The sequence below is a fragment of the Pygocentrus nattereri genome, chromosome 2 (genome assembly GCF_015220715.1).
Source record: "Pygocentrus nattereri isolate fPygNat1 chromosome 2, fPygNat1.pri, whole genome shotgun sequence".
Classification (NCBI taxonomy): Eukaryota; Metazoa; Chordata; class Actinopteri; order Characiformes; family Serrasalmidae; genus Pygocentrus; species Pygocentrus nattereri.
In genome coordinates, this window is record NC_051212.1 from 43,720,183 (window position 1) to 43,743,846 (window position 23,664).

At 38.3% G+C, this 23,664-nt stretch overlaps 2 gene segments (V, D, J or C); both read left to right on the forward strand.

Annotated features, from left to right (window-relative positions):
* The first annotated feature begins 4,684 nt into the window (after positions 1 to 4,684).
* LOC119262041 lies at positions 4,685 to 6,627 on the forward strand. The segment is given in 3 exon segments: positions 4,685 to 4,732; positions 5,345 to 5,719; positions 6,383 to 6,627. Coding segments are annotated over 3 exon segments (474 nt in total).
* A 6,380-nt stretch (positions 6,628 to 13,007) lies between these two features.
* Positions 13,008 to 13,673, forward strand: LOC119262056. The segment is given in 2 exon segments: positions 13,008 to 13,043; positions 13,215 to 13,673. Coding segments are annotated over 2 exon segments (426 nt in total).
* The last annotated feature ends 9,991 nt before the right edge of the window (positions 13,674 to 23,664 follow it).

The following is a 23,664-nucleotide window of genomic DNA, read 5'->3' on the forward strand; positions in this document are numbered from 1 at the left end:
GCCTGGGTTCGATTCCCCAGCCGGGTGACCAGGGTCTTCTCTGTGTGGAGTTTGCATGTTCTCCCCGTGTCTGCGTGGGTTTCCTCCGGGTTCTCTGGTTTCCTCCCACAGTCCAAAGACATGCAGGCCAATTGGACATGCTAAATTGCCCCTGGGTGTGAGTGACTGTCTGTGTCTGCCCTGCGATGGACTGGCGACCTGTCCAGGGTGTATCCTGCCTTCCGCCCGAAGACTGCTGGGATAGGCTCCAGCACGACCCTGGCGGGGAAGCGGCTTAGAAAATGGATGGATGGATATATAGTAAAGAAATACAAGTAAATAATAAACATACATATATTTTAACTGTACCATGATGTCCTGCATTATGGCATCATAGTCATTACTACACAGATGTGTTTTTAAATGTACATCGAAGCCCTGCACTATGACTTCATAGTCATTACTTCACAGACGTGTTTTTAAATGTACTTTGATGTCCTGCATTATGACATCATAGTCATTACTACACAGACAGGTTTTAACTGTACATTGAAGCCCTACACTAGGACATCATAGTCATTACTACACAGACGTGTTTTTAACTGTACTTTGAAGCACTGCACTATGACATCATAGTCATTACTACACAGACATGTTTTTAACTGTACATTCTAGCACTGCACTATGACTTCATAGTCATAACTACACAGACATGTTTTTAACTGTACATTGAAGCCCTGCACTAGGACATCATAGTCATTACTACACAGACGTGTTTTTAACTGTACTTTGAAGGCCTGAATTATGACATCATAGCCATTAATACACAGATATGTTTTAACTGTACTTTGAAGCCCTGCACCATGACATCATAGTCATTACTACACAGGCGTGTTTTTAACTGTACTTTGATGTCCTGCATTATGACACCATAGTCATTAATCACAGTCACCTTGTGGAATATTCACACGTATCCACAGGAGCTTTAGGTGTTGCTCTGTTTGCCAGCCAGTCACTGCATTATCAGAAGAAATGAGATCAGAGCTGAGATGTGTGAGTCTTATTGTGAACTAAAAGTGGCTGGAGCTACAAGTGGTAAGACACAGTACACAACAATAGAGAGACAACACTGCTATTAATTTCTAATTTGATAAGTCATATGCAGGCATGAGCCATTCTTTTGGAGTCATTTTCAGGTTGGACGTATCATTTACAAGTTCAGTTTCAACTTTCTGACAGATTTCCTCAATGTGTAATTTTTTGACTCTACACTTAAGCCCAAAAGTTAAAACTTATAATTTATGTTTCTCAATAATATTCAACAAACCTAAATTAATTAAATACCATTTAATTTAAGTGCATGTAGACTTTATGCAATTCTTTTACATACCATTCATCCATTCATCCATTTTCTAAGCCGCTTCTCCCTCAGGGTCGCAGGGGGGTGGGGTGCTGGAGCCTATCGAGCGGAAGGCAGGATACACCCTGGACAGGTCATCAAGTCCATCACAGGGCAGACAGAAAATGGATGGATGGATGATTGGTATGTTTCTTCTTTTACATACCATTCATATATTTCTAATTAATATTACCTTCAGAATTCACAGCACAATTACTTAGACTGTGTAAATGTAATAAATGATAATACATGCTAAATTCACAAACATTTATTGTAGTCCAAACTGCATTAAATAGTATTTGCTGAGTCACATTACAAGACCCATGTTTATATATTTCAGCTGTGATCAAATCCCCTGGATTTGAATTTCTATTCACTGGCAACTGAATTACTAATTAAAGCAAAAGTTTTATGTGCACAATATACCTATTGAGGTGCAGCTCTCATGCTAACGCTATTGAATATTAATAGAATTATTGAATATTAATGGAATTCATCTTTATATACTGCTTCACAATAAATCACTGCCATTGTTTTTTAATCTACCTTTTGTAACATGACAGCAGACCTAGTAAGGTTCGCTGGTGTTTATCTAGAGTATCTCTCAAAATAAGCCAAATGAAACATTAATATATGATGAAAAACAGTAAAAACTAAACGGAAGTACCAGCCTTGTGACCAGATCTGAGCTGATAGTACGTCACTGAGGAGCCCTTGAGCAAGACACCTAACCCCCAACTCCTCCCCGAGTGCTGCGGATAGGGCTGCCCGCCGCTCTGGGCAAGTGTGTTCACTTCACTGCCCCCTAGTGTGTGTCTTCTCTAGTGTGTATGTGGTGTTTCACATCACAGATGGGTTAGATTGCGGAAGTGAAATATCCCTGTTGTGGGACTAATAAGGGTCTCTTGAAAAGAGTCATTTCATGTCCACCATGACAGCTGAAGCAATTTCCTGGTTGATGATGTGTTTCCTGTTACTATTGCACATGCAATAGTCTCCTAATAAGATTTAGTGGTACAATCTAAGTCTTATTCAATTCCATTAACTAATTTTTTGATTTATCCAAATTGGGTTGCTTCTAATGTATATAAATAAGTAAAGTACATTTTTATGTTTTTTTATGTAATATATTTGCTTAATGTTTATGATGGCCATAAATAGTTTTTTTTTTGGAGTGTGCCAGTCCTAATGCAAAGAGCAGTAACTTAATTCAAGCACTGCCATGTATTGCAAATGACTACTTGAGGAGCCATCTAATCTCTACTACAAACAGTTTGTCTTAAAATAATATGGTCATTTCAGCTCCATCTATAAACTCTCTCTGGTTTATCTTACATTACTGCCAATGTCAGTTGGGTCTCTCATCCAAGAACAAGGGGCAGAAAAAGAGGATGAAGCTTTATATTTTGTTAAGCTACATATATGAGCCCATGTACATTTACATTGTGCAATGACCTTTTCATCCAATTGTACAATAAGTACAATTAACATGACAAGCTGAACTATGTGCCAATACAATAAAACGCTTCACTGACATGAAGAAATAGTTTGAATAATAAGATTATATTATTACAACAATCTCATAATGAGTTAAATTAGATACATTGACCCAGTTTAGGATATATTCATTTGTCACCTCCTGTAGCTGTGATTTTATTGCAGAACAGTTAGCGCTGATTAACACCTGGGTGTAATGATGAACATCTACCAGAGGAGGGCAGATTGGCTGGATTCAGTTTAGTTATGCTTTTGTAAGACGACGTTAAAGGAAAGGATGGAAATATGTATTCAGACAACACCATCCACCACATAATGTGCTCACAGTAGCTTTGTTTCCACTGTAGAGCCAACTGGTTCACAGGGCTGTACTGTGTTAGACTCATGAGACCCATTGTGGTTCCCTTTTCCAGCTGCTGTGCTGCTAAATCAGAAGAGACTTAGGAGAACCAGGAGTGGCTCATCAATGGCTAACAGGCTAAATGCTACAGAATATGTTAGATTCCAGCTTCTCAGAAATTTTGAAGAGTATGATGCGCATTCCTCTTCAACACACATCCAAAACTTTGCTTGAATATTGATTATTTTGTGAAATAATTGAAAATGTGAAATCAAACAAATCAGCACTGAGACAAACAGTAACACAAACATGTAATGATGGACGTCTACCAAAAGAGGGCAGATCCAGTCTAGATTTGCTGGATTGAGGTGAGTTATGCATTTGCAAGTGGAAGCTGAAATCAAGGACCATGTAAAACAATAATATAAAAATCTGAGACTATTGTTTTAATGTGCATACTTAAATGGTCTTTGGCTTCTATTTCTCCGTTTAATATGTTCAGCACATACTGACACATTTATCAACATCTTTAAAAGGTCAGTCCAGTCAGACCAGAACAAAGTTCCACAACAGTCTGACTTTGCAGAGTGTCTATGCAAATAAACTGCATGGATCTACAAAATTCTAATCTGGATCAGAGGCATAACTTGTACAGTCATAGGACATCATATATACATTACTCTTTAAACTTCCATACTCGCAAAGTAAAGAGAGGACAAAGTGAAACAAGGGAACCACAACCATTCATAACTGGTGACACTTTTTCTGTATCCTATGTGTATGAGCATCTATAAACATGTTCATACCGTGTTATAATTCATTCATAATTAATCATGTACATGGTTAGAGGATGACATTTGAAGCTTGTAAGACATGCTTTAATTTACATGTGGCAGAGTTTCAGTGAATTACTCAGTAATTACTCTTCAACGTAAAGCCTCACTCAAAATATTGGAGCAGACTTTAGTATAAACTATGTCGCAGTTTGCTTAGAACTGGCAAATACAACTTACAAGCTCTTATTTTGTAGTTATCATATCCTATGTCTGTAAATAACAATATATACCCATAATAACAGGCATGTTCTGTTTATCAATAGGCAGGTTTTTAGTCATATTGCACTCTAGAAGCTGGGAGCTCCTTTGATAAAATATAACTTGGTATAAACAGAATATATTTAGATTTTATTTAGGTTAACAATTAATAACACATAATGAATATGGATATGAAATATATATAGCCATGTTTATTGTCTTATGAATAAATTACAATCGGTTATGATTACAATATGTTATCTGTACATAGGTTCCCCTAGACATGTTATTCATAGGTGTAACCAAAAAGTACTGTGTAATTCTCCTGATCTGCATTCCTCTGTTCTTCTAACAGATCCCCTGATAAATGTAGGAGGAGTCTTTACATGCTTGAACAGTAGCACCAAGTCTCTCCTCATTATCTGAACACTGGAACCACCATGAAGTGTCTGTGCTCTCTGACTGTCTTTGTCATCATGATAGGTAAGTGTTATTAGTTATATTTATTTCTGTGTCGAATACATTTTTCTGTTTTTGATTTTGTGGTGATAGGTATGTACTAAACTGTCACTGTGGTAGACCCCTCAAGAGGCATCATCAATAACTTTAGATAGGGAACACAATTGTATTATATTCCATTGAAATTAAATTTAAAGTCCAGGCACCTTCTTTGTATTGTTTTGTTCTAAAACATTAGGTTATGGAAAGGTACAAATACACATCTTTCACCTGAGATAAGTGTATTTAAAGAGCACAGTTGGACATTAAAATTATTGTTGTACCTTTGAGGATATATTTACACGGTTTGTACCTTGATGAACGATGTACAGGTTGCATTAAGGTGGTTTTAAATGAACGTATTCCAAACATTGCCTCCAAATGAATGAAGTATGTTACATAACCATAATATGAGTTTCATCTGATGTGACATATTTCATTTGTATGGACCTCATGTACACATTTTATGCAGGGTATCATTTTTCTAACAGTGTATAGTGTATCAGTGATAAGTTGTTTGAATGGAAATGATACTTTTAAAATAAATTTGCAGAAGACAGAATGCAAAGTTTTCGTGATTTTTTTCTTTCTTCACAGTGAACTGCGCTTCACAGTCAATAGCACCACTGGATAACAAAACACAGGTTCATGCTCTTGAAGACGAGAGAGTTATTCTCTCCTGCACGTATAATGGTAGAGTGAACAATCTGCAGTGGTATCGTCAGTATCCTGGATCCAGACCAGAGTTTTTGCTGCTGAAATATCCAGAAGCAAGTGGTGTAGTCCCTGCAGACCCTCCTTTCCCTCGACTGGATGCCAAAGTGAATGGAAGTAGAGTGAATCTGTTGATCTCCTCTGCTGCAGTATCAGACTCTGCACTCTACTACTGTGCTCTGCAGCCCACAGTGACAGGAAACCCAGCTACACTGTACAAAAACTTACTGCAGGAGGATGCTTTGCATTTGGTAATAGGTCTGTAGTCAGATGTTGCTCTTGTTAATGCAGTTGTGTGTGAGTGTGGTAAAAGGCAACCATGCACAGCATGAGTACACTCTAAAAAGAGAAAGATCTCATGCTCTTTAAGATTCCTTTGAGTATATTGAAGGTGAAAATGAACAATTAAAAAATTGGAAGTTTACATTTTTTTCTTTGAAATTAAACTGAATGAAAATAGAGGTGTTTTGGTGGTTGGTGTAGCGTAGTGGATAACACCTTTGCCTTTGACGCTGGAGACGGGTTCAGTCCACCACCTGAGCAAGCACACTACACTATACCAATGTATAGAGTACCTGGGCAAGACTCCTAACACTACCTTTGCCTACTTATGTAAAAAATGAACAAATTGTAAGTTGCTCTGGATAAGAGTGTCTGCCAAATGCACTAAATGTTTTGCATCATTAGAGTAAACAACGAATATTATAAAAATAATCCAGAAGTACAGTAAAGTACAAGTATATAAGAGTCATACTGAAACCCATACAGTAGTGTTTACAAGTGATTTCTTATAAAAGTATCATTGGATCTTCTGTTTCTTTGTCTCTGTGTGACTTGACACATTCATGTATTTTAGTTGGATGTCCAACAGTATGACATCAAAGTCAAGTGACTTTATAGAACATTCTTTCATCTCCACAGAAGCTTTAGGTGTTGCTCAGTTTGCCAGCCAATCAATGCATGATCAGATGAAATAAGATCAGAGTTGAGATGCATGAGCTTCATTGTGAACTAGGAGTGGGTGGAGCTACAAGTGTTAAGATACAGATCATACAACATCAGAGAGTCAACACAGCTATTAATGTCTGATGCTGGAGACCTGAACTGTCACTCAGAACAATCATGCTGCTCTTCATCTCTGTTTTCATCATTGCTTTCAGGTATATACACACAACATTGCAAGGGATTAAACTTAAAGAAGAGCATACAATCTATCTATGTCTTTAAATATCTAAATATTATATTTTTTCTGTCATATAGAAAACATACAGTACTGTATGAAAGTTTTAGACATGTAAGCACATTTTTAAACAATTTACCTCAGCAATGAGTTTATCACAATATACATTAGAATAAAGTCATACTCATAATTCAAGTAAGCATAAAAACAATAAAAAGTAACAGGAATTTCTTGGGTCCATATTTTTCCTTGACACCTTCACAGCCACCAAACTTGCAATATCATCAATTACATCATGAGTACAATTTAATGAAGCACTGATTGGTCAAACCAGGAGCTGCTTTTTAACTACATATAATACTGTAATACTGGGCTTCCTCGGGGAGAGTTTTGAAAATGGTTAAACAAACACACTAACATCCATAAAATCACTATTATATATATAATCATTAATTAGTATTCTATAGATTTTGTTTATTCAAATATTAACAATTTTCTCAGCAAATAAACACAAACTACACATATGGATCGTGCTCGGTAAGTGTTATTAATTCTGCTTTTGAATTTGCAACCATGTGATTTTGAATGATGTATTAGTGGTAAATTCAATGGCAGTTCATCTTATGTAAAAAAAGAAGGAAAGAACAAAAGAAAGGAAATGAAAAATGTTTGTGATTTCTTTATTTCTTCACAGAGAACTGTGTTTCACAGTCAATAGAACCACAGGAGAACAAAATTCATGCTGTTAAAGATGAGACAGTTACTCTCTCCTGCAAGTATAATGGTAGTGTGGATAATCTGCAGTGGTATCGTCAGTATCCTGGATCCAGACCAGAGTATTTACTGATGATATATCCAGCAACAAAAGCTGTGAGCCATGCAACTCCACCTTTCCCACGACTGAATGCTACAGTGAAGGAAAGTAGAATGAATCTGATCATCTCCTCTGCTGCAGTATCAGACTCTGCACTCTACTACTGTGCTCTGAGGCCCACAGTGACAGGAAACCCAGCTGTACTGTACAAAAACTCACTGCAGGAAAATGCTTCATGTTTTGCTGCTCTCTTCATGAGAATACACAGCAAAAATAGGGTTGATACATGAGTTATTGTAAATGGAGTATAAATATGTTTTGACAATGTATAAAATGTTAATAGAAGCAGAAAGCAACTGGAGTAGTATCAAAACACAGTGCTGAAAGTTTGTGAATGCTCTAGCATTTTGTGAATTTCCACATCAATGTGACCTAAAATATCATCAGAACTTCATTTGAGTCATAACAGTGGTAACAGATAACATAATTAAACACATAACACAAACAATGAAGATGTTTTTTTATTCAGTTTTTGAACAAAGTAACCCAACATGCAATGATTTTGGCATAAGTATGTGATCCTCTGCTGCCAGTAAGTCGTGTGACTCATTTGAGCAGCAATGTCTTCAACCAAACTGTTCTGTTAATGTTGATTAGCCCTGCACATTGACTTACATAACTGCTTCAACTTGGTTATGTGGACTTTTTGCATGAATACCATACCTGAGGTTCTCTCCTAATATTTCTATTGGATTAGGGAGTGGACTTTCACAAAGCCGTTCCAAAATGGACGAAAACTAACACCAGCTGGCCGCCACCTCTGGCCTTCAGATGGCCCTGCATTAAAAACAGACATAATGCTGGAGTTAAAATCACAAAAACACTTTCAAAAACCATTGTCTGTGAACACAGTCTGCTTTTTAAAATAGACTTTATTAAAGATACTAAAGACATAATATCAAACACAGTTTGCCGCTGCAACCACAAAGCAACTTCAGCTTCAACCATGAGTAGAAACCATATGTAGACAGGATACAGAAACACAGCCACCTTCTCTGGGCCTGAGCTCATTTAAGCTGGACTAAAGTGAAGTGAAAAAGTCCTGACTGGTGAATCAAAACTTGAAATTCTTTTTGGAAATCAGAGACGCTGCGTCCTCCAGGCTAAAGAGGAGCGGGTCCATCCAGCTTGTTATCTGCACACAGTTCGAAAGCCAGCATCTGTGATGGTATGGGGGTGCATTAGTGCACATGGCATGGATGACTTACACATCTGTATCTGATTTATACAGCTTTTGGAGTAACATATGCTTTTTATTCCAGCAAGACAATGCCAAACCCACAATCTGCATGTATTACAACAGTATGGCTCTATAGTAAAAGAGTCCGGGTGCTTAACTGACCTGCCTACAGTCCAGACCAGTCACCCATGTCACCAACACAAAAGAAGAGGTGAGGCAAAACAGTGACAAACATGCCCCCGTCCCAACTTTTTTTGAGATGTGTTGCTCAGTTTCTCAGTTTCAACATATGATATGTTGTCTTTGTACTTCTTCTTCTTCTTCTTTCGGCTGCTCCCTTTAGGGGTCGCCACAGTGGATCATCTGCCTCCATCTTGCCCTATCCATTGCCTCCTCTACTTTCACACCAACCTACATGTCCACCTTCACTACATCCATAAACCTTCTCTGAGCTCTACCTCTGCTCCTTCTACCTGGCAGCTCCATCTCCAACATTCTTTGCCCAATATATCCACTATTCCTCCTCAACACATGTCCAAACCATCTCAACCTGGCCTCTCTGGCTTTATCTCCAAACTATATGTTGTCTTTGTACTAATTTCAATTAAATAGAGAGTTTAAATGATTTGCACATAATTGCATTCTGCTTTTATTCACACTAAGCACAGTGGCCAAACTTTTTTGGAAACAGGGTTTTATAACGTAAATTAAGATCTGATCTCATTTTAGATCTAACTTATGCAGACAATGTTAGCAAAGTGGTTTCTCATGAAGGACTCAGCATTTACTGGGTGCTCCTTTTCCAAGCATGACTGATGCTCTTTTAATATTTCCCCCAGCAATATTGCTATTCCAACTGTATTGGAATGAGTTGCAGGCATGAGTTTCAGGATTGATGTCTATTAACTAAATACCATGTAGCTGATAAGATTAAACATTAAATTATCTTTGTCTTGTCTTTGTACTGTTTTCATCAAAATCTGGTCAAAGTGTTACAACCAATGAACAGGTGTGGCATACAAAATTTCAGAGCACACTCTCAGAATAACGGTAAAGAAGGTCAGAAAGAAGGCAGCACTCACTCAAAAAGAGCTTCAGGATGACCTGAAAGCAGCAGGAATGACAGTTACATTGAGAACAATAAGCACAATAACCACAAAAAAAATCCTGAGCTTAAAAAGCAGCACAGAGATGCAGGCCTAAAATTTGCATACACGCATTTATGAAAAATTCAGCTCACCATGTTTGGCGACAGAAAACATGTATGACCCCACAAATACTCCAGTGAAATATGGAGGTGGTAGCGTAATGATATGGGGCTGTTGCTATGCAAACTGTACTGGTGCATTGCACATCACTGAAGAAAACATAAATGGAGCTATGTTCCAGGACATTAGAGGAGAGTTTAATCTGTCAAGAAATTGAATTTTGGAAGCAGATGAAAATTTCAACAAGATGACCTTGAAACATTTTTTCTCTATCAATTGTTTTTTTAAAATATTTATTTGTTTATCTATATGAATACATTCTTTGTGGTTCATATTTATAGCTACAAAACCAAATAATATTATCTATGTAAAATTGGTAACACTTTACTGTAGGGAAATGTTTATAAGGCTACATAACACCTAAATTCCCATTATAAATATTCCACATAAACTTCAATATATCCATTATAAATGTATATCTAATATAAACTCCAATGTGAGGAAAAACTCATGTGATAAAGGTTGTTAGCATTTGCCAGGTGATATTGTTTCTTTCTGATATCAGGTTGATCATGACACTTTATGGGGTAAAGTAATATTGACTTTGTAGGTTACTTTGTGTCACAGAGACATATTGCTGATAACCTGATGTACCTTGCCTTGTCAGCCTGGCTAAATAAATTGGAGAATTGGAGTTTTATTTTATTATTTATGAGTATAATACACCTTTTTTGGTTTGTTTGTTTGTTTTTTATTCTCACTTTATTTGGATAGTCATAGATTATCTACAGATGCTGATTTTTAACAGTGGTGGGGTTAGGATTAGGATTTGGACCAGGGTTAGGGCTATGACCAGGGCAAGGGTTGGGTTTAGGTTTTGGGGTGAGGTTAAGGTTAGGATTAGGATTAGGGTTAATTATGGTCAATTTAGTAGAAATTTAGTTGAATGTATCTTGAAAGTATGTTAAGCATCTAAACACTGTGTCTATGGCAATAAAATTAAAAAAGAACAAAAACATTATCTGCTATAATCAAAGCCATAATCAAAGTCAGTGAAAAACTTGAACATTCATTAGCCACATCAAATATACATTAGAATTAAACATCCATGAATTTAACATAGAAACAAAGTACAGAGAGGACAAGGTGAAATGAGGAAGGCTCAGAAAAAAGTCATTTTCTTAGGAGTCAAATTTAAATAACTTTTTCTCGTGTTTATAGCAGATCTACTGACAAATGTAGGAGGAGTCTTTACATGCTTGAACAGTAGCACCAAATATCTCCTCATTATCTGAACACTGGAACCACCATGATGTTTCTGTGCTCTCTGACTGTCTTTATGATCATGATAGGTGTGTGTTCATAACTACTCATATCTATTTGAAATACATGCTTGTTTTTGATTTTGTGGTGATGATGATTGTGTGTGTGTGTGTGTGTGTGTGTGTGTGTGTGTGTGTGTGTGTGTTATTAACTACAGTGACTACAGTAACTATAAGAGATACATTTTTCTGTGATTGACATTGTGGTAATGTGTGTGTTTATAATTTGTCAGTCATAGGTTTGGTTGACTATCTATTTTTTTAAGAAGAAAAAAGGATGCAACATTAATGTAATTTCTTTTTCTTCACAGTGAACTGTGTCTCACAGTCAATATCTCCACTGGAGAACAAGGTTCTGGTTCATGCTCGTGAAGATGAGACAGTCACTCTCTCCTGCAAGTATGTATATAGTGGTACCGCAAGCAGTCTGCAGTGGTATCGTCAGTATCCTGGATCCAAACCAGAATATTTACTGATGATATTGCCAGCATCAAAATCTGTGAATTATGCGATGCCACGTTTCCCACGACTGCATATTACAGAAAAGAATAAAACAGTGAATCTGATCATCTCCTCTGCTGAAGTATCGGACTCTGCACTCTACTACTGCGCCATGAAGCCCACAGTGACAGGAAACCCAGCTACACTGTACAAAAACTCACTGCAGGATGCCTTGCCTTGTGTGTGTGTGTGTGTGTGTGTGTGTGTGTGTGTGTACACAGAGATGTAATGATGGAAGTCTACCAGAAGAGGGCAGGTTTGATCTAGATTTGCTGGAGTAAGGGGTTCATTAGAAGATGCTGAAGTGAGGTAGAAAGTAAAAAAGCCGTAAGTGAAATTGAGGCAGCAGTTCAGTTGTGATATTCTCAAAAGATCTGTAGCTTCTGGATTTCTGGTTCTCTTTTAAAGTTATATTGAGTCACAGTTTATATTTTACATTAAACCGTTGCAAAGCTCTATATTTTTATCACTGTGGTTAATGCTTTGGACAAACAAAATGCAGGTTCATGCAAACAGTCCTACATATATGATGGTAATGTGTGCAATTTACATATGTAGCATGTACTTCAGACAAAATTGCCATATACAGAGTCTACACATGAACATATGCACTATATGGACAAAAATATGTGGACATGCCTAGAGTTAGATGTTAGGTGTTAGAGTTCAGGTTTTTGAGACACACTGATTGACGTATAACATTGAGATGTATAACATTAAGCACAGAGTAATGCAATCTCTGTAGAAACACACTGGATGTACTGGAGAATTCATAGATTTTAAACTGCTGTAAAGTGCCTGCACTTGTATTTTAATTTGTTCTCTGATGTCTGCATACAAAGTATGTTAATCTTGGTGCTACTTACAGGTTGTGGTAGGGTGGCCATGCTAATAAATCTGGAGCTGCTCCTCTCTTCAGTCTCTTAAGTGTCATATGGTGACCGAAGCTGCTCAATATTGGCCAAGGTTTGAGAAACTGTCCAGAGTGAAATATGCAAACTAACAAACTACATTATCGGCAAACTAACGACTCAAAACCCACAGAAACTAGATACAGAGAACCCAGAGTGAAAAGAAAACAATTTACTGTTCATTGGCCTTTAAAAAGAAATAATAAAGAATAATTTTGTTAGCTGTAAAATTTGAGAACCGTGTTCTTCTCCTGATCTGCACTCTGTTCCAATAACAGATCCACTGACAAATGTAGGAGGAGTCTTTAGATGCTTGAACAGTAGCACCACATCTCTCCTCATTATCTGAACACTGGAACCACCATGATGTTTCTGTGCTCTCTGACTGTCTTTGTGATTATGATAGGTATGTGTTATTAACTGCATTTATAACTATATGAAATACATGTTTGTGTTTTCTGTGACTGACATTGTGGTGATGTTTATGCTGTACATGTGTTAAGATGGGTTGATTGGCAAGTCAACTTTTGTTTAAAGAAGAAAAAAAGGTGCAAAATGTGTGACTTTTTCTTCACAGAGAGCTGTGTTTCACAGTCAATAGGACCACTGGACAACAAAGTGCTGATTCATGCTCGTGAAGATGAGACAGTTACTCTCTCCTGCAAGTATGAATATAGTGCTACTCCTAATAGTCTGCAGTGGTATCGTCAGTATACTGGATCCAGACCAGAGAACTTACTGCTGAAATATGCAGGATCAGCTGATGTGACCCGTGCAGATCCTACTTTCTTACGCCTGAATGCTACAGACAATAACAACAACTGGACACTCTCAATCTCCTCTGCTGCAGTATCAGACTCTGCACTCTACTACTGTGCCATGGAGCCCACAGTGACAGGAAACCCAGCTACACTGTACAAAAACTCATTGCAGGATGCCTTGTGTGTTGGGAATCTACCAGAAGAGGGCAGCTTTAGTCTAGATTTGCTGGAGTGAAGTGAGTTATTCATTAAAAGATGCTGAAATGAGGGACCAAGTAAAACAGCCATGAGAGGAAATCGGACTGCAGTTCAGTTGTGGGTATTCTCAGATCATCTGTAGCTTCTGGATTTGTGGATCTCCTTTTAAATGAGTGGCACCTCATATTTCATATGAAACTTATGCAAAGTGACTCCAGCCTCACTCTCACGCTCCAGTCAGCGCTCCAGTTCCCCAGAGTACTGATCAATAACACCTGTTCTTCTTTGGTTAGCTTAGTTTAAAGCCTGGGCTTGTAGATGGTCTCACTGTGAGGTATTGCTTCTTTTCAGAGCTGCTGAACATTATTTCTGACTGTTTGTTCCTGTTCTGACCCATTTTGCCTTGTTTTTTGACTCACATTTTGCCTGATCCCTTTTGGACTTTTCGCCTGGTTATGTTTGTGTTTTGGTGTATATTGTCTTTTCTAGATTTGACCATTGCATGTGACCTGACTATGATTGTGGATTCTGTTTGCACTAGTAAAGCCTCTCGTTCCCCTTTTATCTCCGAGCGTCTGCGTCATTCTGTCGCAGTTTAATTGTAATCCTTATTAAATTACAGCAAGACTGATGACTAGAAGCACATTTGTATTATTTCATTATGCTGTCATTTAACCCTTAAACGTAAACCAACCAACAACATAAAGAAATAATGTAAAAATATGTGTATGTCAGAAGCTCATAGAGGGACAGGGATATTTTATTATATTATTTACAATGGAACACAAAACACGCCAAGCTTGGAGCGTAAAACTCTCATATATAACTAAATAACTGTAAGAGTCTGGTGTTAATCTTATCATTCACGCTAAGCTCATCGTTCAGATGTCAGGTTTCTTGCTGCCTTTGTTCCTCTCTTCCAGCTCTCTCTACTGAGGAAAGAAGAGCATATTAATAGGGAGAGAGACAGTTATTCATATGTACATAAACTTACCAATCAACCCGCCTCTCAGTCAAACCAGCCATCCTCCTCACAGACAGCTCCTGACCATGCCCCAAAAATACTATTCTTTCTTTATTTTATTTGCTTTGGGGAAGGGACGGGGTGGCTGGACATATTAATGTGTTTGGGGCATAAATTTTGGTGCTACACTCCTGCTTGTGTGCTACAGTGAAGTACATAGGTGGGAGCATCATGATATGTAAATGGTACATATTCATGGCATTGAAGGAAACATGACTGAGTGATGTCCCTGGACATACCATATGAAAGGAGAATACAACCCTAAAAATGCAGCCAAAGTCATTCAAGACTGGTTTCTAAAAGAAAGTTAATTGCACTACCATCCTTACTTGGATGGCACTGGATTTTGAAGTTAATCAGAGGTATTTCACCTCTGGAGCCTATGCCAGCAGTCTTCGGGCAAAAGGCAGGATACACCCTGGACAGGTCGCCAGTCCATCGCAGGGCAGACACTCACACACCCAGAGGGCAATTTAGCATGTCCAATTGGCCTGACTGCATGTTTTTGGACTGTGGGAGGAAACCGGAGAACCCAGAGGAAACCCATGCAGACACGAGGAGAACTGTGAGGCGACAGCGCTACCCACCACGCCACTGTGTCGCCACCATAACTTCAGGGAACTCTAATTCTCAGAAGCTGTTGGGCTGATTAGGTCCAACTCGACACACCTGCAGACTCTAATTAATGCTGTGACAAACACTATTGTTTGTTACACCTTTGTAGAGGGGTGACTAGTACCGTACTTAGTGTTGTTAAAGAAAATGAAAAGAGGGCTGAGAAAAGAAATTGCCCCAAAACTAAAAAGAGATGAAAAGAGGGGCGAGAAAAGAAATTGCCCCAAAACTAAAAAGAGATGAAAAGAGGCCGAGAAAAGAAATTGCCCCAAAACTAAAGATAGAAGAAAAGAGGGCTATAAAGCTTAAACTGTCCCAAAGCTACTTAAAGCCAAAAACAAGCTCTTTACCCGTGCTTTACCCGTCGCCAGCGTTAACTCCATGGACACTCCGTCAGTACAGCGGTGGTTCAAGCCTGGCTCCGGGTCACCTCAATCATCCCCAACACGCACTCCATTGCCCCAGTAAATTTATTTAGTCCTCTTTCTCACTGGTTTTCATTTCTGCACTTGGGTCCGCCTCCCCACCATCCTATAACAGAAAACCAGTAACAAGCAGAGATGTAATGATGGAAGTCTACCACAAGAGGACAGGTTTATTCTAGATTTGCTGGATTGAGGTGGGCTCAGCATTTGTAAGGAGCAGCTGAAGTGACAGACAAAGTAAAACAAACATATAGAACCTTAGACTGCAGTTTAACTGTGGTATTCTCAGCTGGTCTGTGACGTCTGTTTCTCATTTTATTACATGCAGTGCAAACTCGATATTCAGCTTTTAACAGGTAAGTTTAATAAGGAGCAGAGCAAAGCTACTGCATAGATGTACAATAATGAAAACTTTGAATGAGAGGCATATTTAAAATCTCTAATGAACATTCATAGGTCATCATCACATCAAATACATATTTGAATTGAAATTTCTAAGAGTATAATCACACAGAGCCCACAAAAACCAGATGCAGAGAACAAAGAGTGAAAAAAAGACAACTTACAGTTTTTTAAAAAAGAAATATAAATAATGTTGTTAGCTGGGAAATGAGAGAACTGTGTTCTTCTCCTGATCTGCGCTCTATTCTAATAACAGATCCACTGACAAATGTAGGAGTAGTCTTTACATGCTTGAACAATAGCACCACATCTCTTCTCATTATCTGAACACTGGAACCATCAGGATGTTTCTGTGCTGTCTCACTGTCTTTATGGTCTTAACAGGTATGTGTAATTAACTACAGTGATAACTATATGAAATACATTTTTCCATTTTCATTGAAAATGTGGTGATGTTTGTGTATGGAATATCAGTGATTAATCAGGTAGAGTTTTTTTTTAGAAGAAAAAAGGATGCAAACCTTTTGTGAATTTATTTATTCCTTTTATTTTTTTTTCTTCATTTCATTTATTTTTTCTTCATTCATTTATGTTTTTCTCTTGACAGAGAGCTGTGTTTCACAGTCAATAGCACCGCTGGACGACAAAGTGCTGGTTCATGCTCTTGAAGATGAGACAGTTACTCTCTCCTGCGAGTACAAATCTAGTGGTATCCCTAATAGTCTGCAGTGGTATCGTCAGTATCCTGGATCCAGACCAGAGTATTTACTGATGATATTGCCAGCAGCAAAAATTGTGAATTATGCGACTCCACCTTTCCCACGACTGAATACTACAGAAAATAACAAAACAGTGAATCTGATCATCTCCTCTGCTGCAGTATCAGACTCTGCACTCTACTACTGCGCCATGCAGCCCACAGTGACAGGAAACCCAGCTGCACTGTACAAAAATTCATTGCAAGATGCCTTTTGTGTTTGTGTATGTGTGTGTATATATTTGATGGACGTATTCCAGAAGAGGGCAAATTTGATCTAGATTTGCTGGATTTCATATATATATATATATATATATACACACACAACCTCAGTTCTAATGAAGTTGGGACGTTGTGTAAAACATAAATAAAAACAGAATACAATGAATTGCAAATCCATTTCAATCTATATTCAATTGAATACACTACAAAGACAAGATATTTAATGTTCAAATGGATAAACTTTATAGTTTTTTGCAAATATTCACTCATTTTAAATTTGATGCTTGCAACACGTTCCAAAGAAGTTGGGACGGGGCATGTTTACCACTGTGTTACATCACCTTTCCTTTTTACAACACTCAGTAAGCGTTTGGGAACTGAGGACACTCATTGTTGGAGCTTTGTAGGTGGAATTCTTTCCCATTCTTGCTTGATGTACAACTTCAGTTGCTCAACAGTCCGGGGTTTCCTTGTTGTATTTTGCGCTTCATGATGTGCCACACATTTTAAATAGGAGACAGGTCTGGACTTCAGGCAGGCCAGTCTAGTACCCGCACTCTTTTACTACGAAGCCACGCTGTTGTAACACGTGCAGAATGTGGCTTGGCATTGTCTTGCTGAAATAAGCAGGATGTCCCTGAAAAAGACGTTGCTTGGATGGCAGCATATGTTGCTCCAAAACCCGTACGTACCTTTCAGCATTAATGGTGCCTTCACAGATGAACAAGTTACCCATGCCATGGGCACTAACACACCCCCATACCATCAGAGATGCTGGCTTTTGAACTTTGCGCTGAAAACAATCTGGACAGTCCTTTTCCTCTTTGGCCTGGAGGACACGACGTCCATGATTTCCAGAAACAATTTGAAATGTGGACTCGTCAGACCACAGGACACTTTTCCACTTTGCGTCAGTCCATCTCAGATGAGCTCGGGCCCAGAGAAGCCGACGGAGTTTCTGGGTGTTGTTGACACTTTGCATGGCAGAGTTTTAACATGCACTTATAGATGGAGCGACGAACTGTGTTCACTGACGATGGTTTACTGAAGTGTTCCTGAGCCCATGTGGTAATATCTGTTACAGAATGATGTCGGTTTTTAATGCAGTGCCACCTGAGGGATCAAAGGTCACAGGCATTCACTGTTGGTTTTCTGCCTTGCCGCTTACTTGCAGAGATTTCTCCCAATTCTCTGAATCTTTTGATGATATTATGGACTGTAGATGATGAAATGCATGTTGAGAAACGTTGTTCTTAAACTGTTGGACTATTTGCTCACGCAGTTGTTCACAAAGTGGTGAACCTCACCCCATCCTTGCTTGTGAACGACTGAGCCTTTCAGGGATGCTCCCTTTATACCCAATCATGACACTCACCTGTTTCCAATTAACCTGTTCACCTGTGGAATGTTCCAAACAGGTGTTTTTTGAGCATTCCTCAACTTTCCCAGTCTTTTGTTGCCCTTGTCCCAACTTCTTTGGAACGTGTTGCAGGCATCAAATTCAAAATGAGTGAATATTTGCAAAAAACAATAAAGTTTATCCATTCAAACATTAAATATCTTGTCTTTGTAGTGTACTCAATTGAATATAGGTTGAAAAGGATTTCCAAATCATCATGTTCTGTTTTCATTTATGTTTTACACAACATCCCAACTTCATTGGAATTGGGTTGTATGTATATATAAAATGTGTGTTATATATATAATGTATGTATGTATGGCAAGCCAAACAGGAAATATTTAATGAACATTTATATATATGGAATGAACATTGAAAAACAAATCAATAAAATAATTCATAAAATGTTTTGTTCAGACACAGAGGGACTTTTGGGGTTGTGTGTGTTCTAGCCTTGGGATTCCCCTTCCGTTACGTTCTTCAGTCAGTGTGTGTGTGTGTGTGTGTGTGTGTGTGTGTGTGTGTGTGTGTGTGTGTGCGCGTGTGTGTGTTTACTGTGTTTAATGACCTTAATCTCATCAAACACCTTTTGGATGAACTAGAACAGAGATTGTGAGTCAGGCCCTCTGAATTATGAATGTGCAAAAATTCCCAGACACGCTCCAAAATCTTGTAGAAGAGTGGAAGCTGTTATAGCTGCAAAACGGGGACCAATTACATATTAATGCCTATGGATTTTGATTGTGATGTCATAAAAGCTCCTGTAATGTGTAATGTGTAAAAGCTCAGTCATGAAAAGGTAGACCATGCAAATCCAAAAAGAGGGGCTGCTGAAAGCTGAAGTACGAAACAAGGGAAAGGGATGTTCTATGGCATCACTCACTAAAGAATTGAAAACAACCTCTGAGAGCAACATAAGCACAAGAACTGCACTTTGGGGCTTATTTAAATTGGCTTCCATGGCAGAGCAGCTGCACTCTAGAACCTAAGAACACTGTGTGCAATGCCAAGTCTGGAGTGGTGAAACCGTGTTCTACAGCAAGCTGATGAAAGAATCTGTGTTTGGCAGATGCCAAGAGAGCAAAATCTATCGGAAAGCATAGTGGCAACAGTGAAGTTTGGTGGAGTGAGTTGTTAATTGATATTAAGCTCTATGATAATCCTATATGAGAGCAAAAGTGCCATCTGAGCAGCTGTGAAACACAAAGAAATTGCATTACAAAAAAGTGAAATTTTTCTCTTTGTTTTTTTTTTTCCCCAGGTTTTGCTAATTAAAGCAGTCCAGGTACTGCACAAATATTTGTTAAGAATATCATAATGTTACAGTCTGCGGCTGTTTTTCAGGGGTTAGGAGCTTTTAGTTGCAGTGAAGGGTGATGTTAATGTTATATTTACCTGAATACTAATGTGTAACACCTGTTGTTTTGATCACATGACTAGTTAGTATCAGTTTAAAGCCAGGGCTTTTAGACTTAGCTCTTTGTGAAGTATTGCTTCTTTCACAGAGCAACTAAACATTTATTCTGGTTTGTTTGAATTTTAGTATTAATTATAATTTAGTATCAATTCTTGTTTTTGACTTTGCCTTATGCCTGATCCCCTTTGGACTTGTTTGCTGAGTGTTATGTTTGTTTTCCTGCCTGTTTTGGATTGGACCTATGCCTGTTTTTTGACAATGACTCTTTGACAATGATCATGATATGACTAATAAAACTTCATTAACCCAAAATAACATACTTGCACCACTACTACCACAATTTCTCCTCCTGAATCTTAAATATATTTGAGATTTAATTGCAGAGCAGTTCTCCCTATTTAGCACATATGCAATGATGGAAGTCTACCAGAAGAGGGCAGCTTTACTGTAGGGACTGTGGTGAGTTCATTTAAGGAAGCTGAACTAAGCATCCAAACAAACAGCCATAAAAAGCTTGAGATCTGAGGCTTCTGTTCCTCCTTTAAACTTATACTGTCACAATTAAACTTTTACTGATGCAAAGTTTTGATCATGTAACGTAAATAAATTAGACCAAAGATGCAATGTATGTGTGAACAATACAAAGATGTTCAAACACTCAGCGGATCAGATGTCCTTATGAGAGCAGGCGCTGGGTAAAATATGTATTGATGTGACAGCATTATGTGCTCACAATGCATTCAAAATACACAACGAAGACCGCGCAGGACTGCAAAACACATGCACAAACGAAACTCAACACTTACATGAAGGAGAAAAGAACATTTTGCCTTTTTCCATACATGCTATATGAACAAACTTATGTGCACACCCCTTCTAATGATTAACTTCAGGTATCTTAGCTGCACCCATTGCCAGCAGATGTGTTGTAGCATCAGCATAGACAATGTCATGTGAGAAAAATGAAAGTGAATGCTCTTTTATTTTGAACAGGCACTTCAGCAGACTGCAAGAAATACCCAGCCCTGTGCAAACCCACACATAAAACAGGGAGAGGGTAACATTGGAAATCACAACACTCAGCATGCCTGCACCCTCCTGAGCTCTTCACGGCAGTGCGGCCCATGGCAGACGCCACAGTACAATATCAAGCACACAGACACGCAGTCTCCATAAACAAACATTGTCAGTTGAATGGATTGTATTCAAGAGCTCAGCGATATTGTCACAGGATGCCACCTTTACCACAAATCAGTTCTTGACATTTCTGCTCTGCTAGATCTGCCCTGGAAGCAGCTAGGAGCAACAACAGCTAGACCCAAACCTGTAGACCATGCAAACTCACAGAGAGGGGCTGCCAAAAGCTGAAGGGCATAGCACAAAACGTCACCTAGTCTCTCTTGCATCAGTAACTAGAATTCCAAACTGCCTTTGGAAGCAACATCAGCATAAGAACTCTTCTCCTCTTGGCTGTGCAGCTGCACTCAAGTCAAAGATCACTATGCGCAATGCCAAGCGTCAGCTGGAGTGGTGTAGAGCACACAGGTACTGGATTCACAGTGGAATTGTGTTCTGTAGCAATCTGATAGCAGAATGTGAATTTGGCAGATGTTAGGAGGACATGGCCTACTATTAAGTTTGGTGGAGGACTGGTAATAATCTGGGGCTGTTTTTCAGGTATTGGGCTTGGCCTCCAAGGTCTAAAGAAGGGTAACATTACAGCATACAAAGACATTTTAGGCAATTATTTGCCTTGTGACAACAGTCTGGAGAAGGCTCTTTCCTGTTCCAGCATGACTGTGCTCCTATGCACAAGGCAAGGTCCCTTAAAACATGGTTTGATGAGTTTGGTGTTGAGGTGTTCCATGGGTCTGCAAAGAGCCCTGAACCAAACCACAGTGAAGACTTTTAGGATGAAAAAGGTGGGCAGATCCATTGTAATGTGCCTGGTTTGTCCAGCAAGCTCATGCAGGTATGAGGATCAGGTTTCTACACACTTTTGACTAAATAGTGTATATGGATCATAGGCTGCATGTTTACACCCTTGCAGCAATTCCGTACAGAACAAGCTGATGCTGCCGCAGAAATCTTTATGCATGACACACAGAAAGGAAGATAAAAATCACACATTTCCTCTCTGTTAAAACATCATACACATTCAAATCTGAGGTGTAATCAGTCATTTGAAACCAGTCATTCACAGGTCAGATCATATTTACATTAAAATTGAATCTCCTATGATAAACAGCACATAAAGCCCACAATAGCAAAATAAAGAGCGCAGAATGAAAACAAAACTGGGCATTAAAAAGAAAGAAAAAAGAATAATATTTTTATCTGGGAAATGAAAGAGCTGTGTTGTTCTCCTGATCTGCATTCCTCTGTTCTTCTCAAAGATAAAACTGACAAATGTAGGAGGAGTCTGTACATGCTTGAACAGCAGCACCACATCTCTCCTCATTATCTGAACACTTGAACCACCATGATGTTTCTGTGCTCTCTGACTGTGTTTATCATCGTGATAGGTAAGAGTTATTAACTACCTTTATATCTATATGTGAAACTTAGTTTGTGTATTCAGATTTTGGTATTTTCTGTTTGTGGCGATGTGTCTGAGTATGTGAGTTATAGATGAAGTTGTATAGCAATTTATATTTTATACAACATTAATACAAAGTTTTTGTTTTTTTCTTATTTTTTCACAGAGAGCTGTGTGTCACAGTCAATAGCACCACTGGAGAACAAAGTGCTGGTTCATGCTTTTGAAGACGAGACAGTTACTCTGTCCTGCAAATATGAATATAGTGTTACTGTGAACAATCTGCAGTGGTATCGTCAGTATCCTGGATCCAGACCAGAGCATTTAATGATGATTATTCTAACATCAAAAAATGAGAACAATGCAATTGCACCTTTTCCACGAATGGATGCTAAAGAATATAACAAAACAATGAATCTGACGATCTCTCCTGCTGCAGTATCAGACTCTGCACTCTACTACTGCGCCATGCAGCCCACAGTGACAGGAAACCCTGCTACACTGTACAAAAACTCATTGCAGGATGCCTTGCATTTTGTGTGTGTGTGTGTGTGTGTGTGTGTGTGTCAATGTTTCCTCCTGAACCTGATCATATGTACACACATGTAATGATGGAAGTCTACCAGCAGAGGGCAGATTTAATCTACATTTGCTGGACTGAGGTGAATTATTCATTTGTGGACAGTGACATAAGGAGCCAAGTAAAACAGCCCTAAGTAAATGTGAGACTTTATTGTGGTTTTCTCAGATGAACTGTGGCTTTTGTTTCTCCTTTAAACTTACAGCAAGTACAATTCATCTTCTGTTAAAGATCCATGCAAATATTTAATTACAACAGTGATCTACTTACAGCAAAATCCAGGCACTACTTTATAATTTCTATGGACAGATTCAATATTGCCATTCAAAACATCAATAACCAGCAGATGCCTGATCAATATCATACAAATGTTCTATAAAGATATTTCACTAAAAGGTCCAGAGTCTAACAACATCACAAGCCCCAGTTTAGATGATGAATGCATAAAAAGTGAAAAGCACTGTAAATGTGCCTGTATCAGCAGTGTATGATTTGGATGTTACTGTTTTCTCTATTGCTTAGACACAACTCTCAAATTAAAATGATTGTTTTTAAAACATACTTGAAATGTATAATTCTAAGTATAATTGTCTAATTGTAAAATTCTAAGTATTCTAAATGTGCAGTTAAAACCCCATTTCCAAAAAATAGGAACACTGAATGCAGTGATGTGTAAATCATTTAAACC